Source organism: Stegodyphus dumicola, chromosome 2, assembly GCF_044657685.1.
Source record: "Stegodyphus dumicola isolate Sdum_Otavi_A_Nest chromosome 2, ASM4465768v1".
NCBI lineage: Eukaryota > Metazoa > Arthropoda > Arachnida > Araneae > Eresidae > Stegodyphus > Stegodyphus dumicola.
This window is the reverse complement of record NC_140769.1, coordinates 117,088,600-117,105,013: the sequence shown is the minus strand read 5'-3', so window position 1 is coordinate 117,105,013 and position 16,414 is coordinate 117,088,600. Positions and strand designations below refer to the sequence as shown.

General features: G+C 31.7%; 1 protein-coding gene across 2 annotated transcripts in view; it reads right to left on the bottom strand.

Annotated features, from left to right (window-relative positions):
• The window catches only part of LOC118202808 (GON-4-like protein), a 177,436-nt gene that overhangs the window by 66,653 nt on the left and 94,369 nt on the right, over positions 1-16,414 (bottom strand). For both annotated transcript variants that reach the window (XM_085811076.1, XM_085811077.1), the window contains exons 12-13: positions 12,682-12,832; positions 4,049-4,162 (exon numbers count right to left, since the gene is read on the bottom strand). In XM_085811076.1, coding sequence (XP_085667202.1) covers positions 4,049-4,162; positions 12,682-12,832 — 265 coding nt within the window. The remainder of the gene's footprint in view (positions 1-4,048; positions 4,163-12,681; positions 12,833-16,414) is intronic.

Sequence of the window (16,414 nt, the reverse complement as noted above, 5' to 3'; positions counted from 1 at the left end):
TCTCCATAGCAACTGTTGTGAGTATTATCATTCCACATACCAATCACCACAATTCATGGAATGAGAGATATGACGAATTGTTAACATTTCTGCTCTTTTGATGTAGCTTCCATGTAACTTCATGTGTGTACATAGTTAATAAATGGCTGAATGTTTTACATATGGGTTTTGATTAAACTGTGTTTTAAGATGTGTCGCACTATCTCTTCATTTTTAGGAGTTCATGGGTGTTTGTGGGACCCCAAAAAATCCCCTGAAACTTTTACGGACTTACTATCGACATTTTGAAGTTTCGAGAAGGGGGGGGAAGAGAAATGAAAAATTACAATTATGAAGTATTGAATAACCTAATTATAAAAGTTCAATGAATTACTTTTTTTGCAAAATTAATAACCATAAATTTTCAAACATATAAACTACTACATTTTATGTAAATATTTTAAATTACCTGAATTAATTCTTTTAAAAAAAATTATCTAATTTCTGCTGCTTTTTTTTTTTTTTAATTTTCTGATGTTTGTGGGCTTGTCTTTCTTTTGTGGTGAACTTCATAATTGCAGGAAGGTTGACTTTTATTTTCCTCATTTACAGTTGAAGAAATTTCCTCGAGAACTGCACATGCAGAGGTAGAAGCAGTTTGCTTTTTTGCTAATGTAGAAGGTTTTTCAGAGACTTTTATAGGTGACTCATCTGAAATATACATTTTTAAGTCCTCTTGATATGTTTTCCAACTTCTGTTCATATTCAGTAAGAGATCTTTGTGAATTGGATCAGTCATTGGATTTTTTTAGCCATATTTTTCACATGAGGTTTCTTTAGAAGCCATTAAATCATATTTAATAGTCTGCACTGCATCTAGGGAATTCACATGAGGTTTCTTTAGAAGCCATTAAATCATATTTAATAGTCTGCACTGCATCTAGCTCAAATTAGTATCACTGCATCTAGTATCAAATTTGTGCAAAACCTGCTGAATATGGTCATGAAGAATGTTTCTGGATGTTTGAAAATATATATATCTGCATTATATGTATTAGAAACAAAAATACATTTTCTTTCTAAAAAAATTCAAGTCTGAGCAGATCCAAAAGAAATATGGTAACCTTTAAATGCCTCTAGCAAAATCCTGCGTACCAGAAGAAATTTTGATTGTATGGAAAAGAAGAAATTTAAATGAAACAAGTGAATTAATTGTAAGAATGTTCTTTGTAAAAGTTGATGAATTTCCTCATATAAAGTTATAGAAGAATAAATGAGTAACTTTATGTGTTCAGATTTTAATGTTAATTTAATTGGTAAGGGAAGAGTACACAAATTCATTGAATCCTTACTGAAACAACTCTCAGAAGCACATCTAACTATGACAGTTCAAGTAAGTGCAATTTCGGTTGTCATTTTGTGAGAGACTTCATCCTACTAAAGAATGATTTACTATTAGAAATATGAAAATTACATACTTAAAGAAAAATTCTGATGAGAAAATATGTTTACTTTTTATATTTTCGTATTTATCAGTTGGAAAATCCTGTAAAATGAAACATTTGTGTTTCTAATTATAATTCAAAGCTTATAAGTCTTATGCGCTCTAATCATAAAGATAACAATGATAAAAATTACATCAGAAATTTTTGAAAGTAAAGAAAACATATACCCAAAGCATTAGTATTCAATATATTAACTAATAATTGAAAAAGGAAAACTGCTAATGACTTTAACTGAAATAATGCAGAAGCAATTTTAAGATGCATCTTTAATACAGGATCTTAGCATTCCTATGTTAGCTGATTCACAGATATATTTAGCCTAAAGCTACAGCAAGAAAGAAAAATAAATAAATAAATAAATAAATAAATAAATAAATAAATAAAATAAAATAAAATAAATAAATAAATAAATAAAAGTGATAGCTTATTTGGGAGAAGCCAGATTAAGAAAATGAACTTAATTCCTATAATTTGTTGATTTGCTGTCTGAGAGATCAGTCATGTTCCTTACAAGTAAAAGTGTTTGGGGAATGAAAGATTTCATAGCTGAAGACACAAAAATTTTAAATGAATTGAAACAGATAGGAATTTTTTTATCAAATATTAAACTACTAGACACAGAAATTCATTTATTACTAAGAGCAGATGTGATTAGTACCATTCATACAGTGCAGTCTGTGAATCTGAAATGTGGTTTGTGAATCTAAATTGTATTTGCTAAATACTCACTTAAAACACTTTTTGACAAGAATACATAACACTTTTCAAATTGAGAATAGTGATCTGATTTGCAATGTTACAGGAGTGCAAGAGAACAACTCGTCAATTAATGAATTATGGAGCTTAAAAATTATTGGGATTTCATACTCAACAAAATTAGAGTATGCGAGTATGCTGGGGTGTTAGAGAAATATAAAAATAGTTTTTAAAGTCTTTCCAGATGGTAGATATGAATTTTGCTCACCCTTTAAATCGGAAATAAGGGAGTAAGGCATTCTGATAAAGAATTATCTTGGAAGCAACACCAGATAATGTGCTAGCATGTACAAAATAAATTAATTTTGGATGAATACAATATATATTTCAGGAATGAGAGAAACTGGATATTACTGAAAGGGTATTGGATGACACTAAAAGTGATCATTTTTTACTTCATTACCCTCTCATTAAAAGTAATAGCACTACAAGAAAAATTAGACCTATATTTGATTTGTCTGCAATATAGAGTGGAAAATGTTTTTTTAAATGATATTTAATTTATGGGCCTTAATATGAAAGAACTCCCTCCTGTTCGGAAAAAGCATTTTTAAAAAATTTGCTCAAACATTTTCTATGATTTTTTTATCCTTCTGAAAGATTTATCCACAGACATACAGAGTCATGTTGAGCAAATGTTTACTAATAGGTTCAGTTTCACATCTGCTGGATAATGTGTCACTTAAATTTGTGGTGATGGGTCATGGAAGTGATGATGGAATGTGCCTTACCTCCAGCATTGTTGCTTACGAATTGGGTACTCTCAAACCTATCACAAAATGAATAAAAAAATATAATTATGTAGTTTTCTAATCCTCCTACAGATATTGCATCATCAGTTCAGGATTTACTTAAACCAAACCATACTGACCCTTCTACAAAATTCAAAACTTAATTAATAAACCAGTCAGGAGAATTCTCCCAGCAAAAAATCTACCAATTATTTTAAAAAGGAATTAGGCTCTTGAAAACCTTCCGATTGACTTAAGAACATGAAACGCCAAGAGGAAGCCTTAAATGCTCCTGATAACTTAATGTTAGAATTATTCTTTTAAGGTTTGTTTTTGTCCACTTAGCCTATTTTTACTGTGATTTCCAGTTTAGCTGAAGCTACAGAAATTGCAGTGGAATAATCCCTTACTATCTCATCACCACTCATATGAGTTTTGTTTTCAAAAGAATTTCCACAAACTTGCCATAACCCTGTCCTATACATTTTAACTCTGTGCCAACCAATACATCAATGAAAAATAATGCATCTTCTGTTAAATTGTCCTTGCAGCATCAAACTCAGTTCTTGATAGGGACAAAGCCAAAATCATCAACAAAACCAGAATAAAAAGCAACCTTAAATTGAGAGATGCACTATAAATTACCAGTAGCCCGTGCTGAAAGGGAGATTCTTTCTATCATGCATCTGGATGCCAATATACTGCAATCTTACAGAAAGCAACCCTACAGGAAACATCAATAAAAGAAGAGAAATTTGATTCATTCATTTTAGTTCAATCTGAAGAAGCAAATGGATTATCTGTGAATTCTGATAAAGCTCTTAATTTACTATGTTCAAATATGGTTTTAACTTGTCAACCTATAACATTTTATTTTAACTTCATTTCAACTATTGTGCCTTTTAATTTTTTGACAGTCCTTTGAGGGTGGACCATAATGAGTTGACCACATATATTTTCTACACGAAACAGGTGTATATACATCAATGCTTGTAAAATACACATAAAAGTTCCTACTCAAAAATTTAATAAATGTTTCTCATAATTACACTAAAAATGAAAAAATGAAAAATTTACCATCCATTTCGGCAACATATCAGGGGAATATTCTTTGGGAGCAATTACACGCTGGGGATCAAATATTTTAAGAACTCGTGGCACAGGAGGAGCTTCTTTATGTGCAAAACAATACTAAAATTAAAAAAGAAAGAATAATCATTCATAAATATGAAACTGTAATTTGAGACAATAAACTTGCACACAGATTAAAGCAAAAAATGTGAAAATCAGTATTACAAACTTAATAATAAAATATATTGAAACTGTGAAGAAGATTGTATGTTAGGCTCATTTATTTATAGTGCTGAACAATTCTGATAACATTTACATTAAATCAGAAGCTTTATTTTTTTAAACCAGATAACAATTTCATTTGCATCATATTTACTTCTAGAAAGTTATTAAAAATCTCCAATATAAAGCTATTTACACTCTAAAATGTGCACAGATTGTAACTAAACAGATATATGGCTTTCACATTTTGTATAAAAATGGTATTTCAAACTTATCATCAAAGCTCTTGTTAGAATTCCATTTGTATGACAAAATGCACTGTTAGGAGATACAAACATTACTTTAATTACAACTAGAGTAAAGAAAATAAAATTAATTTGCAGAAAACTATCACTTTTGTATCTGAGAAACTCTTTATTTACAATATAAAGCACAAAATCCAGATGTCCAATACCTGGAATGATTTAATATCCAGAGCTAAAGACTACCAGCAAAAACATTTTTTTTAGGAATTTTTTTTACAGAATCTACGAATGAATAATAGTAATAATAATTATAAAACAAACCATAAAAGAAATTTTTTCCTTGACTAACTGAGATCCCTGCAAGTCACTTTCAAACATCTGCTGGTTAGAGAACAACACGATGGCAAATGACAATACATTGACTTATGTTGGCCACAACAATGCATTGGTCCTTAAGTGATTGCAAAGGGGAAGAAATTTTTTTTTTTTTTATCTAACTTAATCAATAAATCCCTTAGATGTGTTTATTTGGAACACGACTCTTCCCCCCCCCTTCCTTGGCATACAGTGGGTGAACACAGAAAGAATTAGATGCCAAAGAACTTAAATTCAATTAAAACAGCAAACTGTGCTCTTCCTAACTTTCTATTTTGATTTAGATTATTATTTTTTTGCAGGCTATTATTATTACAGCTTTCTTATCAAAATTACTGAATTTCTGGTTATGTCATCAAAAATTTCTAATTTGGCAGCTTTAGCAGGATGCAACTTATTAAACTTAAGAAAGTGTAATATCAAAATTAGATAAAACAACAATCTTAATTTAGTATAAGCTTTGAACACTATAAAAGGTTAAATTTTCCATGTTGATAATGAATAATAAATGAAGGGGATATAACACAAGTTTTCCATTGTGATGGCAATGCTTAAATCAGCAATCAATTAACAAGCTGCAAAATTTGTAATATGGTTTTAATCCTCTGACTGCTCAATTTAAATCTATATATTGGAAATTTGAAAAATGCATTTTTCCTATCTAGAAAATATATTTTTTATATAGATTTTTATCATAAGAAACTAAGTTGCCAGAAAAAACAATTTCAGATGTTATCACCAAAAAAAAATTTCAGTTCAATTGCAGTTAATTTCTATTTATTGCATAATATACAAAAGTAAAATATATAAAATTCAAGAAAATATAAAGCACTGAGGAATGCAGTTTAATATGATAGAGTTAGAAACAGGGTCCAAGGCAAAGTCCAACTTCACAGTCTTTGCACCAGATTCAATAAATCTAATTTATAATCAATCTAATTATTAATCTAATCAATAAATCTAATTAATAATTCAAAAATTTAATTAAATAATCAAAATAATCGCTGAATGTTTTCTAGCAGCCATTTCTGTAAGAAAAAAGCGGCAAAAAGTGGAGTGTGAGCGCTAATACCCACATGCCTTCAAACGCCGCAATTTAGTGGACAACTAATGACATCTGTTGCCATTAACGTAAACTAAACGTCTAATACTGTACATAATTTATTTCAATGGCTAAATGGGGAAAAAATGGGATGCGCTCCTCAATAACGGAAGAAAAACACATGCCTGCGGGAGCAGATTTTGCTACATTTGAGTTGTCCGTGGAAATCGCGGGATGAGCAGCCAGAGGGTTAAATCCAGAAAATATTGCCACCAATAGTTGGAGAAAGTAACAAGCAGATTTTTTAGGATAAAAGGATTTCAGTTGACAGTTTACTGGGAATTCTTGACCTGGAAGTTACAAGATTTGAATAATTTAACTGAACAAGAAATTATGTCTAACTATAAAATTAAAGAGAAAGTATTACTACCAAAAACAAAACAGGTTAAATAACTTGCACTGAAAAAAGTGTTTAATAAAACAAATAAATGTTGAGCTTTTTTTAAACATAAATTTTGATTCCTTAAGATCATAAATGTTTCATTATTTCATAAACAACTATTTCCTATTTTTAATTTTGCAATTTCTACATGTCATCTTATGAGATTAAACTAATGATCTAAATCCGGAATCATCGAAATCCCAGATTTTGGACTTCGTACTGTATTTATTTTATCAATCACACAGAGTCTTCATTCTTTAAAACATTCACAAAGCTCACATCTAAAAACATAACTGTTTTTAGATGTAAGGATTAACGTGTTGAAAATGATCAATGAAAAGGATAGACAAAAATCTAAGACTTTCAAACTGTTCTTCAACACTAATGGGTCTTTAAACAGAGTGTTACTAAAACGTAGCTGGTAATCATGGATTTTAACACTAGAATTACGGCAAAAGTCATTTTGACCGTATGTCCATTTTAATTGGATATCAAAAATTAATTCTTGACTTTGATATTTTTTGACTTTTTCTAAAAACATACATGAAAATTACATGATTTTTTTTGGTCCATTTTAAATAATTATTTTCGCCAATATTATTATTTATACCTAGAATTACAGCTATCAGTCAAAATGGCTGATAAAATTATACATTTCTCATTATTTTTAAGACTTTTTTTTATCTATTTCTGGTTGGCTGATACATAAACAAGTGTATTCTGTTAAGGAATATTGCATATTTCCCAGAAGTGAGCAGGGAAGGGAAGGGAGGAGGAGGGAATAAAAACACATGCTTGGAATTTTTGTGTGCCACATGTCTGTGCATTACGCTTGTGTTAGAAAGGGTTCTTTTGAGTAAACACAAATGTAGTTTACTTCATTTGGCTAGTTTTGTTGTTCTGACCTGTTGATCATGTCATGTAGAAGCGTTGGTAGAAAAAATCTAATGAAGAATGAGATGCTGAAATTTTTTAGTCTTTCTGATGACAATTCTGCTTCACAAACTGAACCTGATGAAGAATTTCATACCGAAACTACATCCAAATTATACGACGATGACTGGATTGTTCCTACTGAAACAAGTGAATTTGATTTGTCTGATGAAGAATCTGCTCGTAAAACAGAAAAGGAAAGTAAAAATTTAGATAAAAAAAAAATTACATTGCCTTCTACTAGAATAGTTTCCGAAAGTGAAATCAACGGCAGTAGTTGAGCTCGAGAAAGTAGTGAAAGGCAACAAAACAGTTCGAAAGTGAGGAAGATGTATCCAAAGTAAGAAAATTCAAAACGATAAAGCAACAGAGAATGATAGTTTAGTTTGGAAAATAAGAAATGTTCTGATATCATAATGATATGTGTTACAGGAAGATGTCCTCAGCAGAATGTCTTATGAGAAGTAAGAGGAGGTTTGATATATTAAACCTCCAACACCTAAAAATTAAATGTCCAGAAGACATAATTTCGGCTTCTTTACACTTTGCTGTTTCTTTGATAGAATTTAAACTTGTCAATCAAGTTATCAGTACAGAAAGAACTTTTTAAAATTTGTCACTAGTCGAAAAATTTTCTAGCACTTGGCTCAAATAATGATTAAACGTAGCTACTAAGAGAAACAGACTTGTCTATCCTATTAAGACCCTATACTTTCACAGTCAAATAATAAGAACCTGAAAAAAATCATGGTCCTCTTTTTATTTAATGTTAACAAGTTATCAAATTTGTTAACAAGTTCTTTTAATATCTGAAGAAATTGAGATGCAGTATTTTTTAAATAAAGTTAAAATTATGCATATAGGCAAGACTCCAATCAAATTAGGTCCTTTCACTGAGCAATTATTAAGCAAAGGAGAATATTTTGTTCATGCCAAAGCATTAAAAACAAGCTGTATATTTGTTGTTCAGCTTGTTTCTTCAATAACTGGCCCAACTGAGTCGATAATGAGCATCAGTTTCTTATCATTTGCACATTCTATTATACCGTTGCAGTTGCAGAAGCTGAAAACTTCATAGTACTCTTGCTTTTGATTAGAATTAGTCTTAGGGAGACATTTTTCATTTTCCTTTCATCCAATATATTAAAATTACAACTACAGTCAAAAGTCGTTAATTCGGACCTCAAAGCTACAAACCTTCTGCGCATGCGCGTAAGACCTTTACGCCTGCAAATTTGCGTGTGCGCGTGCGCAAAATACGTTTACGAATGCGCGTTTAATGTATAACGGACGGGATAAGCTAAGCCAAAATTATCTAATTATCTATTTCAGTTAATGTTGCAGATTGCGTTGTTCCTTAATCTTTGAATTGGATTCGGCTTATTATTTTTTGCAGACTGTTAGAGCAATTTTATAAAAGTAAGCTTGAACTTTCGATTATTTCAAATAGAATTTCTGATATATATTTACTAATATGTAAAGGATATACACAGCGAAAATATCTTTCGGAGTCCATTAAACAAAAAGTGGAATTGCTGCAAAAAATGGATAAAGGCATATCCTTTGTTTATCTAAACTTTAATGTTTGTTTATCTAAACTTTGTTTATCTTTAACGCCGCGGAGCGCAATGAATTGGAAGTTGATCTGTCAACACTATCCTTATCTTAAGGGCAGATGTTTTTATTTTATTTGGCTTATAATTGCTTACTAAATGTGGTATTTCCTCTCGATGTACTCCGTCTTTGATGTGATTTAAATCAAATGCCTCGTCATTATAATTCGCTTCCGATAGCGAAGAAAGTGACAGAGGTTATTGAAAACGAAAAAATTTCGATTGACAAATTAGTCGGTATTCTCGACACAGCAATTATGGGACTTGAACAGCGGAACTTTGTAACTGAACAAGAAATTATGTCAGTTTATGGAATTAAAGAGAATGTATTATCACATAAAAAACGAAGCAGCTTAAACAACTTACATTGAAAGAAATGTTTAATAAAGTAAACAAATAAATATTAAGCTTTTTTTTTTTTTTTTTTTTGTAAATTCTGATACCCTTTAGATCATAATTGTTCTTTATTTCGTAAATTATGGTTTCATATTTTTAATTTTATAATTTCTGCATGCCATTTTACCAGATTTAAACTGATGATCTATAATCCAGAATCGCCGAAGTCCCGACGAGTCCGGATTAACGACTTTTGACTGTATATTGTTTATCTTTGCTACTTAATTTTATTCCATAAGAATTGCCGTATTTCCTCATGTATTCCTCCATAGTGGAATATTTGAAATTTATAGTGGTGCTTAAAGGAAGCTACATGTTATGGCAATCCTTCTTGTTTGCTCAGAATGCCCTTTGATGACAGTGAGAAACGCTGCCAATATAATTTGAATGCCTAAGGCATATTATTTTGGCACATAAAATTGTTTATGTGAATGTTCTCATCTGCAAGTATAGTTTAAGGTTATACTTATCTCCATATAATAAAGGGGAAAAAAAAAAAAAAACACGGATTATGAAGCGTCCATTTTTGAAGCCCGAGATTAGAAATTCATCATCCCCCTTAACATTTTACTGCTAATTTCGGAAAATACCGAACCTCTCCATTCTAACTGTTGAACTTTATGCCAGCCTAATATAAGAACTAATAAATCACAGCAAAACTAACATCAACTGACATTCATTCTACGATTCTCTAAGTAGTTGTATACTCCCCTTCTCTAATTATTTAAGGAATGTTCTGAGGCCTAAGGAGTAACATAGACAACAATAAGTCCAAGCGAGATTGAAATGATAGATATGTAGAAATGAAGATATTAGATAATGTAATGTTAATATTACTATATATTCTTATCAGTATCTAGTTTCTTTTAAAGAAATAATACTATGACAGCCATCTGTAGTCTATCCATGATTACTTTTCATTTGTTATGCTCTTACGGTAACTGCATCCTTCCAAAATTAAATTATTTATGCTTCTATTATGGTTCAGATAAACTTCTTTAATTAATTAATTTTCAAATTTGTCTAAACTGAAAGTTGGTTCTAACTCAGCATCAGTACAAGGGAATGTTTTGGTTTTTCCTCTGAACTGTTCTAACAATTGTTCAAGCTCATTAACAGTATCTTCTAATGCACTTTCTATTTTCTTAAATAGTTTTGTAGTGGAAGTTCATCAGACAGCTCTTTTCTTTTTTAAGTTATCTATTTTTTTTCTTCTACCATTTATTTCTGTCTTATTTCAACACATACACAAGCATATATTTTTCAAGAACAACAAATAACTGTCTTCCAATTAGAAAACAAAAATAGTCTTCCACTGAATACTTCTCAAGAACATGAATTAAAACATTTTCAATACCCAGCATTTAAATTCAGATATTCCATATTATTTAATTTCTTTTCTTAAGTTAATGTAAGTTATGCCAAGGGTACTAGAAAATAATATTATGACCATCTAAAGTAATCAAAACCTTTATACTTATGTGCTTCTAAAAGTAGGGCTGATGTGTTTATTTTCCAGTTTGAAGAAAATAGAAGCGTCAATTCGGATAAAATAAACAGAACCATTTTTGACAACAAAAAGAGTACTAAACATTTTAAAGTAAATATAACATAACAAATAACAATTATTGGACAGTTTGAGCAAAAGAAAACAATGGTAACTCTAAAACAATTGCAGTATTAGATTCAAAGGTTTGACTCCAGAACCTTCTTTTTCAGCTGCGAGCGGGAAAATGATGAAAGAGAAGTCTGTACTTATATCAATAAAAACATATTAGAAAGTTCAAAAAGGTTACATCAAAAAATGAAAACACAGCTACTGGTGCCACCTATTGATGAAAAATGAAAATAACCATGAAATAATTTCTTTAAAAGCTGAGGGTAAATTCTGATTGGAATTTGGATCAGTAACTAGAACTGAAAGATTTTTTATGAATCTGAAAGCTTCTAGAAAGTTCGACAATGGAAGATGTTTCTTGAATAATTCTGGTCACAGACAAAAATGATTTTTTGGCCAACAATGTTGGGCAGTTTTCCTCTCTTCCAATTTAAAGGTCTTAAATGTAAAAGCTTTTATGTTGAAATAAAAGACACATAGTTCGTTTTTCCTATATGTTTTTTCTTTGTATTAAATTTCTGAAAAATAAAATGAAATTTGTTGTGACATAGCATTTTGTCACATTGAAATTAATTTTATTTTTCAAACATTTTGTAGCTAACTTATATTCACATACGTGTGATATTTGCAGTAGACTGGCATTGGAAATGATGGCGCTTGGCATCAAAATCCGAACATGGCTGAGTGGCTTACAGCAAAAATGATGACACCGAAAGATTTCATTTTTTAAAACTCCATATCTTTATTCACTTAAAATAGCAGGTCATTATTCCTTTAGATTCTTGAAAAATGTCGCGAACTCTTCATTTATAGTAGCGATTACATAACATGGCAGAATGTTCTCGAAAGTACTGGTCTAGGGAGAAGATCTTGAAATTGAGGAAAGTTAATTAGAGATTGCCTGTTCACGTAGAGCAAAACCCTCATATTTTTTATATTTTACATATATACACATAAATATAAATACTTGCTACTTAAAAAATTACAGATGTCCACTTTCGTTATTTCCGACATATATATTTATGTTCAGTACTCAAACATACAATCCCAGTTATAAACTTAAATTCATATACATTTGTGTGCGTGTACATATATACATAAAACTATAAAACTTTTAACTCTATAACCCTTATTTTAAAGGTTGGACTCATCAAAGGGACTTTGCTCTCCTTCCCATGTTTTGAACTTTAACTCTGCTATCATTCGCTGTAAACCAAAAGACAACTAACTATGCAATAACTCTACAGCCACTATGGCATTATGATGTGTGTAATCCACTCCATTTGTAACCTTATGTTCTTTGTAATTGTTTAATGTTACATTTCTAAAGTAAATATTTTCAAGCCACTAGCTGAGTCATTATTATGGGAGGAAGTTTTCTTTCATGTCACATTTAGCATTATTTCAACATTTAACTTTACAGAAAAACACAACATAAATTATATTAGCCTAAGTAAAACTGTGCATTAATGAATACACAATATCAATCACAATAAGGAAAATGAATTAATTTTTCAAACATATAATTTTGAAAACAACCAACTAGAATCAACAGCAAATGTTTACAATAAAAATATTTTTTTTTGCATTAACTGGATAGAATGATTACATCATAAATTAAATTATGTTCCAACTTAGCACAGAAGTAGAAAATGCAATAAATTAGCTTGGTATTTCTAGTACAAAACTTTAAGAACTTAACTGAGATATTTTTTTCTTCTTGAGAACATCTTGAGAAAAAGGAAATTCAAACCTTTATTGGATTATCCAGGCTTTCTCTACTTTTGCAGTTTTTAATCCTGATTTTTAGCTGATTTTCTGTTTTAGAAGGAAGTAAAAGTGTTCTGATATAATAAATTGGATTTTCTATAGAAGAAAACTGCTCCAAACCTAATGCAATAAGGCTGTTTTGGGGAAAAAGACAGATATGAGTAACACAAATAAGGAAATAAAATTATACAACTATTTAAATTGAGCCACTTTTCTGGACAATTTTTAACACATGCTCTCTTTAATCTGATATAACTTGCATTTACTCTGTCAGTTTGTACAATTTATAGTGTAAACAGGGTTCATAGCCACATTTTAGTTAAAAAAATAAGCACCTATAAAGCACTTTTCAAGCACATTTTAAGGGAAAAAAAAAAAAAAAAAAAAAAAAGCACCTGTCTAATTACATCATACTGCATAACCTTAAAGGAAAAATTAGACTTGTAATTTAAAATATGAGAAATTCAGTATTTATTAAGAGAGAATAAGCATTATTCATCCATGGAAAACATTTTTTTTTTTTTTTTTTTTTTTTTTTTTTTTTTTTTTTTTTAAAGTAACAGTTCAATTTACAGAACTAGTTTACAATGAGAGAAAAAAAATATAACTATGCAGAACTAAATTATATTACGAGATTTAATGATGAAATTTCAGTTCAAAATAGAGAAAATAAATAATAATAACCCATATTTATTATATGAAATCAGAAGACGGCAAATTGCTTCATGCAGTCATCTTTTAACAGTAAAAGCTTAACTAACTGGCATACTCGGAAATTGCCCAAATATCTGAAATTCCGGATAGTGGAGTGTAACTGGTAAAAGTGAAAGTGGGGGTAGATTGTAGCCATTCTTTAGATTTTGCAGCTAAATAATGCTTTTGACATTCCGATATGTTCATCATGTAAAAAATAGCCCAATGGAACTGAAAAATAATCTGCTTAGCAAGCACAGTAAAATTCTTTTATCTCTGGGAAATATAGCAAATGTTATTGCGCAATATGTGCGCCTTAATTCCTCCTGACGTGATATTACGCAATCAGAATCAACAGGTGCCGGAATTCAGAGAACAAATAATTTAAATAAAGGAAAACGTCCCTTTGCTTCATCCGGTTTTCACTGTCAGGTGCTCATGTAGCATATTTATCATTGAACAGGACACATCGCGCTATATCCCTGCCATAGTCGTATTGATTAATAAAGAGATTTACCAATCTGGGATGTTTTTCATTCTAATTTTGAACAGACTGCGTTAAATTTCCGGAATAGAATCATTCTTTGCTTGGGTTGGTAGACCGCAGAACTTTTAATCCTATTCAATCCAGATAGAAAGTGACCCCACCCCAAAAAAAGTCCGTTGCTTGCTTTGCTGCGAACTGTAATTCTTTCAATATTCGAGATTTTGCGAAGAAAGGGGAGAACCTCCAACTTCCGTACTGTATAATGCATTGGCCAAAAAAATTTTAAAAAAGACTATTCGATTACTTTATTTATGCCATTCCGAATATTATTCCTTAGAAAACTAATCTGTGTTAAAACACACCCATTTTTGAAGTTTATCTATACTTCAGTTACTGCAAATATATTATTATAAATATTCATACATATGCTCATAATATAAGCTGATCATAATAAACGCGAATATGAACTGATCACGCAGAATGAGAATGTAAATTATTAAAATCTTGATAGAACTTCAAACATGAGTCGTATTTTGTGAGAGCAAAAGAATACGGAATGCACTGGAATTTCCTACTGCTTTCGCAATTCTTTGACCAATAAAACGACGTGCACCTGTCTATACTCGCACGCACCAAAGGCAAAGAATATACAGAGTGTTTCACAGATCATGGAACAAACTTGGAGGGGTGGTGGAGCGTACTAAAATGTGCATTTTTTTATAGGAATGTAAGGTCTAAAGTAACGGGTTAAGGGAGGAACGCACAAAAAAAGACACGAGAGAGAAATGTGTTTATGTACAAAATCAATCTATATTGTTCATACATAGACATTGTTGAATACATAGACGTTCTTTGCCAAAGGTTATGTTAATGCAGAGAAAGGGGCGGAAAGCTATTTCAGGGAATATGATTCACCATCTGACGTTCCATATAAGTAAGAAAAGTTGTTTATTTAGTTTCCGCTTTGGTACGGAGAAAAAAATGTGCCTTCGTTAAAAAAAAAAAAAAGCACTGGAAACAAAAAGTACTTTAGAGAAAAAATAAGCACCTATAAGGGCTTTTATATTTTATTTTCAAATATAAGGACTTAAAAGCACTTGTAAGGACCGCAACGAACTCTGGTAAAGTTAAATGAAATTCGGATGCCCTGCCAAAAGAGAAATATAGTCTCATCTGGTTCTTAACAGCAAGAGACATGTAAAATGCAAATATTCATCCCCAAATATCTTAAGTGTATGGTGACAATGCAACAAGAGAGAGTAAAATGTGAAAAGGTATGAAACTTCAAGCAAAATGTTCATGATAATTCACACTTTGGTAGACCAACTGTAATCACTGATGATTTGGTGATTCAAATTTTTTAATACAGGAGATTTATACAAGGGCGAGTCAAATGAAAGTGAGCCAATGCGAATATATGACAAACAGAGTACTTTATTTAAAGGTAGTCTCCATGAACATTGAGACATTTATCCCAGTGACAAATGAGCCGCGTGATCCGCGTCTCATAAAACTCCTTGGGCTGTCGATTCAAAAAGTCTGTAACCGACTCCTTCACGGCGGCGTCCGACACGAATCTGGTACCCTTGAGATGTTTTTTCAGTTTCCCGAAAATGTGAAAGTCGCATGGCGACAAATCTGGGTTGTATGGAGGATGTTGCAGCGTGTCCCACATGAACTTTGCCAGTTGTGTCTTAACCACATCAGCGACGTGGGGACGAGCATTTTCATGTAGCAAGATCACACCATTCGTCAATCTTCCAGGTCGTTTGTTCTTGATTGCAACACGCAGCCGATCCAGCGTTGCACAATATCGCGAACTATTGATAGTCTCTCCACGTTTAGCAAATTCAATCAGTAATGGCCCCTGACGATCGAAAAAAAAAGTCAATAGCACCTTTCCCGAGGAAATGACAGCCTTTGCTTTCTTCGGGGGTGGTGAATTCAAATGTTTCCACTGTAAGCTTTGCCGGTGTGTTTCAGGTTCGTAGTGGTGGCACCATGATTCGTCTCCGGTCACAATGGCAGACAAGAAGTCATCACCCTCATTGTGATACCGGATGAGATGAGTCAAAGCAGCGCCGAACCTCTCCGTCTTCTGGCGGTCGTTCAAAATCTTGGGCATCCATTGAGCACACAAAAGCCGATAACCGAGATGATCATGAATTATGGTGTGAACCGAACAGTGACTGATGTTCACACGCTCTGCCAGTTCATCGATGCTTATCCTCCGTTCTAGTCTAATCAGCTCATCAACCTGTGCAATTGTGTCGGGGGTGATTGCAAGGTGGCTTTGGCCCGGTCTTGGATCCTCTTTGCAACTTTCACGTCCTTCTCTGAACCGTTTGCTTCAACGCTTCACAGTGGCCAATGCGATGCAATGTTCACCGTACACAGCAGTCATATGGCGACTAATTTCATGTTGGGAAACACCTACAGCTGTCAAAAACCTGACTACACCATGCTGTTCCTCTTTTGGAGCGTCCATTATGTAATCTTCAACCCAGTGTAAGAGCGCCTTATAGAACTTTAACCT